The sequence below is a fragment of the Musca autumnalis genome, unplaced genomic scaffold, assembly GCF_047663935.1.
Source record: "Musca autumnalis isolate F117 unplaced genomic scaffold, ASM4766393v1 scaffold_2, whole genome shotgun sequence".
Taxonomy (NCBI): domain Eukaryota; kingdom Metazoa; phylum Arthropoda; class Insecta; order Diptera; family Muscidae; genus Musca; species Musca autumnalis.
In genome coordinates this window covers 90,339,275-90,345,475 of record NW_027411755.1, presented here as the reverse complement: position 1 = coordinate 90,345,475, position 6,201 = coordinate 90,339,275, and the positions used below count along the sequence as shown (strand labels likewise).

Here is a 6,201-nt window from a genome sequence, read left to right as displayed (position 1 = left end):
TGGACAGCTGGGAGACAGCCGACAAATGTATGTACTATGTGTTAGTAAATCAGAGTTGTATTTGAAGACAAATTGTCTGGTGTAAACGCCTAGTTACGGCGTTATGAGACACAATTCTCAAGATATTTGCAGCCATTTGTTAAGCATCTGACGTTACGGAAGTCAGCCATAAAAGCCAGAACAGAATCAATCGTCGCTTGCTTTGCTTGCTTCCCAAATGTCAAATTATAAAGGAATGCCAGAGCCTTCTAAAGGAGAACGCAAGCGGATTTGCAAAGAGGCTATGGCATTCCTTTATATTTTTGACGTTTGCGGAAGCAAGCAAAGAAAGCGACGATTGATTCTGTTCTGGCCTTAAGCCCCCGGCACATACGGTACGTTGTGCGACGCGTTGCGCGTTGAAAACAACAACCACATGAAAAATGTGTAAGTGATGCCAAGTTTGTTCTTAAAGTTTTCATGTGGTTGTTGTAACACAACGCTCAACGCGCCGTATGTGCCGAGGCCTTTAACGTCCCAGCAAAAAAATAATAAAGCTGAAAACTCATCCAACGTTTGAGTAAATTTTTGTGTCATTTCTGTTAGAGGAATAAAGAAAATATTGAAACTTGACAGCACTTTGTCTTTATTTATCTACCAGAAATGACACAAAACTTTACTCAAACGTTGGATGTGTTTTCAGCTTAAATGATTTCGCCAGCGGCGGGTACGGATCAATCAACTGTTTTTGTTTGTAGGAATCTCTAAAGCTGAAAACACATCCAACGTTTGAGTAAAGTTTTGTGTCATTTCTGGTAGATGAATAAAGACAAAGTGCTGTCAAGTTTCAATATTTTAATCATTCTTCTACCAGAAATGACACCAAACTTTACTCAAACGTTGGATGTGTTTTCAGCTAAAGCAACTGCTTATAAATTGTATCCAACGGAGTGCATTTTTCATAACTCCGTGTGGACTGCATCGAAGTATGTTGTGAAATCATAACTCCCCATGCACAACTTCCAAAATTTTTTTTGCTGGGAAGCGCATCTGATTTTGCTTCATCATCCTAAAGCTGAAAACACATCCAACGTTTGAGTAAAGTTTTATATCATTTCGGGTAGATGAATAAAATACAAAGTGCTGCCAAGTTTTAATTATTCTTAATCCTTCTACCAGAAATACCACAAAATTTTACTCAAACGTTGGATGTGTTTTCCGCTTAAGATTTTTTGGTGTTGCCTTCCCATCACTAGTTCAGTTTTCGACATGGACTTCAACTCCACTCCATTAAAAATTTCCGTCTCGTGAGTTACCGCAAAAAGTTCGCTACTTAAGTTTTTATTTCTTTTTTATAACAAATTCTCATAAATGTATACACTCTTTTTTGTTTTTGGAAAAAATGATTTAGCCGGCGGCGGGTAGGGATTAACCAACTGTTTTTTTTTGTAGGGATCTCTAAAGCAACTGCTTATAAATTGTATGCCTTGCTTTTGCCAGTTTTACCATTTTCAAAAAAGAAAGAGACCAAGGCGAATTTATATAAGGTAAATGCATGAATTACAACAACTAATAAATTTACAAAAACAACATTGTTGTTTTTGAAAATTGTCAAAGAAAATATTGAATAATAGCGTCGTTCCAAAAATTTTCTCAAGAAAAGCATAAATACATTATGAAAATCCTCTAAAACAGAACAAATTTGAATCAAAATGTAAATATAAAACATTCAGAAAAGTCGTGGGTCATTTTTATTTCACGTTTAGGATGAAAAGTAGTATTTTATAGTAGCAAATTTCGAAATTTCAAATTTCATGAGTAGAACCTTTTACATTTTAAAAACCAAATTCACAAGAAAGTAAAAATACAGCTGTTGGTCACTTCTACCTTATATAAATGTGCCTTGGAACAGACCATCTGTTTATTTAATATTTTAATTTTTTTTCTGTGTACTTGAAACATATGACGTTAAACACATGTTAAGAATTTGCTTCGCTGTTCAAGCATGTTGTTTTAATTGTCTCTCGGTATTTATTATATAAAAAAGCTGTAAAGTTAGGTGAAATGTTTAAAAACTGTCTAAATTCGGTTCTGAAATGGAGACCTTTAAGTCGCAGTCACATACACTCAGTACAATCAAGTCGAGCATATGCATCATTTAGCTCAAGGGATATTGTCCATGAGACTTCTGACGAGACCGGGACACTGCTCACAAGATTTGCTAAGCATGTAGCAATTGAAAGATACAACATATGTGAACTTGTTCCTAATAAAGTCCGTTATGTAGACTATTTCCCTGTTAGCGACATGAAGTACTTCAGCAGAGAACTTGCAAACACTCCAGCGGATCAATTGGCTTCAGTCATTGTGTACGCTTCAACATACCGTTCAAATGCAGATCCAACAAAATTTTCTCTTATTTTAAATGAACTCGACCGATTTGCTGTGGAAAAATTATGCAATATGAATGTTGATGCAATTCTACGAACATTGTATGCATTTTTGTTTTTAATTCCAAATTGGATGAACAGATTGGATTTCTATAATGATGCTATGAAGAAGTTATACGATTTGCTATTACAGGACGGTTGCAAATTCAAAGAACTATTTGTACAAGTAAGCTTTTACTTCGGCCTATCAAAGAAGTTCTCCAAAAATAATTTGCAGAAGCAATGGAAAACATTTCTCGATTTACATTTGGAATCTTATTTGGATGATTTTAGCACACTGGATTTGGCCCTAATTGCTAGCGCTGCATACAAAACATCTACCAAAATTGAAAGTGAAAAGTTTAATCAACGATTAATCAAAGAAATTTTAAGTACGTCTACAGTGACTAATGGCAATGATGCAGTTTTAATAACATTAATAAAATCTCTGCGTTTTCAAAGAATAAATTCTAGCGAAGTTTGTGAACATCTTGGCAGGTTTTGTTTAAATTCTAAAAAACTAAACCAATTTCAAACTCGTGGTCAAATACATATATTCGCCTTGTTTGCTGATAACCTCTGGGATAATGAAAAGTGTGTGCAAACATTAGTAAATGGATTCATGGCTAAACTGGAGGAGCCAAAGAGCGATAACTATGTTGACCGAATACGCGGCAAGGATATAGCCACGTTTCTCTGGTGCTGTTTTCAGTTAAAGTGTCACATGACTCCTGATCAGCTTCATACGATTGAGGATGTGCTCTTGAATATGGTGCACAATAATGAATTCAAGTATTTTCCGGATCAACTTGTTGAGTCGTGTTTATCATTATGGAGCTTAGGTTTGAAATCTAAGGAACTTTTAAATAATGCGATTACGGTTAAGTCCCAGACATCATCAAAACGACAGCAACCGAAGGTTGATAGTCGTCTAACAGTGTTACTGTCGGCAGCACAAATCGAGGAACCTTCCTGGAGTACACATTTAACTAAAGGTTTTCGTTCATTTAATCTTGATGCTAATGTTCCTGAATATTTATTAAATTCGAATATACCATACAACATTATCATTTCCAAACTGAAGGAAGGAAAGTCTGTGGAATCAGCTACAATAGTTTGCCCTATAAATGGTATTAACATTCCTGGCATACTTGTAAAACTCTCTTCACCATCGCTTGATTCTCATGTATTTGTCGAAACTATGACCAAGTCACAGACACTGCAATTCAGTGGCGAACCTGTTGGAATACTACGACTAAAATTGCAACTCCTCCAGGCCATGGGTTACAGTGTGAAATTGGTTAGTAAATATGTAATTTTTTCAAAAATAACTGTTTTAATACTTTTTTTCTTTTTCAGTTGTCACCTGAAAAAATAGTGGAAGAATTTAATGTGGATGATTTCTTACAAATCGAAAATCATGTTGAACCATGCGAAAGTAGTATTAAGGCATAATTTTGAATAAATTGTTTAAGTACCTGATAAAACATAATGTGAAGTATTTTTCTCTATTATATAAATGAGCTTGGTGATAAGTGACTGACTGACTGACTAATCATCAACGCCCAGCCAAAACGGCTAAAGCTATGAGCTTGAAATTTTACCAGTAGGTAGGTTGGTGCAAATGTGCGAGATAAGGACGGGTTTTAGAAAATTCGTTCTGGAACCACAAAAAATATCAACAACAAAAATCCTTATTTTTCATTATTATTACGTACTTATTTACTTAGTTGGCCCTCTGCAAGACATGTGTCAAATTAACAATGCTATAACTTCTTGATACCGTAAAACATCGCACATAATTTCAAATTTTGTAGTTGTAGCTTCTTGGCGCACTTATTTTATCGTAAACCACTAAATAATAGAAAGACAAGACATTTGTTATCTTCAATTGCAACAGATGTCGCAGTTGCTGATAATGGTATGAACATCAATTACGCAAAAAATACAAACCGATCCTGATTTTGTTTTCACATAACAGGTGTCGCACAAAAGATTTTCATTCGTTAAAATCCAGTTAGAAAAAATGATTACAAAGTATGCATTTGTAAAAATTTTGATTTTCAATTTAAAATTAAAACAAAAATTCTTTCAATAAATAATGTTGGGTTTGTTGAACAAATGAGTTGCTGTTGAAGACAACCTAAGGGTAATAAAGTCAGAAATCGGCCAGAAATAACAACAACTAAAAACTGTATGGACCTGACTTTTTGGTAATAACTAAATGTTTGCAAATTAATGAAAGTGCAATAAAATTTTGCGTATTACCACGATTTATTTGCCCGTTAAAGTACTTTGATGACGTTATATTTTCTGATGAGATGAAAATTATGTTGCACTATTACGACGGAACCCAAAAAATATGGCGCAACCTCTCACAGCCCTGGAAAATAAAAATGCAATACATACTGTAAAGTTCGGAGGACTGTAAGTTATGGTATGGGCATAGACAAATGAAGTGTATAGACAAAGGATTACTCATGTTGAGTGCTGTCAACAGACTCAAACCAAAATACTCAACATTTTTCGAAGTCGATTTTTGATAAAAATTGCAAGATTTTCTTTTACATCTGAGGATGTCGATTCCGTCAAAAACTAACCCCACACAGTTTTTGTTAGAACAAGATGTTTTTAAAATTGTGTTTTTAATAGAGTTGTTCTGAAAACGAAATCGATGTTAACAAATGAATCGTATAGACAAAGGATTATTCATTCGATTTGTTCCTAGGTTTTACCATTTTTGAGATATAGAAGTTCAGGTCACAGTTTTAGGTTTTTTGTTAGGTTTCGCGATGTGAAAAGCTGTGAAAATTACGTAATTTTTTCCTGGGCTGTACCATTTTTGCGATATGTAAGTTAAAGTAGGGAAATTGCAGTCATGACATTGTTTCATATGGAGATGATACAGTCAGTGAATTTTCCTAATCTGAACATCTATATCTCAAAAATGGTAAAACCTACGATAATATCATAAAATACAATTTTGTAGACAATTTTCACTGCTACAACATTTTATTCCATTTTGATATGGCGCGAAAACCTAAAAAACCTCAAAAAATGTGAACTTTGGTCGTGATTTATTTAAAAAGCGCTCAGGCGATTTTTTTTATTCCCAGGTGTAAGCTCCTTTCATTTAATGTTGGTTCAAGAGCACCGTATCATGTTATATGCAGTTAACCGATCCAAACCAAATTACTCAAAGTTTTTCGAAGGCGAATTTAAAAAAAAAATTGCGATATATAAGTTAAAGTAGGGAAATTGCAGTCCTGACATTGTTTCATATGGAGACGATACTGTCAGTGAATTGTCCTAATCTGAACATCTATATCTTAAAAATGGTAAAACCTACAAAAATATCATAAAGGACAATTTTGCAGAGAATTTTCAATGCTACAACATTTTCTTTATTCCATTTTGATAGGGCGTGAAAACCTAAAAACCCCCAAAAAATGTGAATTTTGACCGTGATTTTTATTCCCAGGTGTAAGCTCCTTTCATTTAATGTTGGTTCAAGAGCACCGCATCATGTTATATGCTGTTAACCGACCCAAACAAATATACTCAACGTTTTTCGAAGACGATTTAAAAAAAATGCAAGATTTTCATTTATACATTTATCTGAGGATGTAGATTTCGTCAAAAACTAACCCCATACAGTGCACAGTGGTTTAGCTTGTATGGGATAGAGCGACAAAAATATTTCTAATCAAGATATCGATCTGAAAATTTTACCGTAAACTAGTGGTGACTAGAAGATAATTTTCCCCAAAAATCGTCAGGATTGGTCCACTTT

The 6,201-nt window shown here is 34.2% G+C and overlaps 1 protein-coding gene across 1 annotated transcript; it reads left to right on the top strand.

Moving 5' to 3' along the window:
- Window positions 1–1,926: 1,926 nt before the first annotated feature.
- On the top strand, window positions 1,927–3,900 carry LOC141394219 (uncharacterized). The gene is made up of 2 exons (XM_073968218.1): window positions 1,927–3,708; window positions 3,768–3,900. The coding sequence occupies exons 1-2, from the start codon at window positions 2,044–2,046 to the stop codon at window positions 3,861–3,863; spliced, it is 1,761 nt and encodes a 586-aa protein (XP_073824319.1). The 5' UTR covers window positions 1,927–2,043; the 3' UTR covers window positions 3,864–3,900.
- The last annotated feature ends 2,301 nt before the right edge of the window (window positions 3,901–6,201 follow it).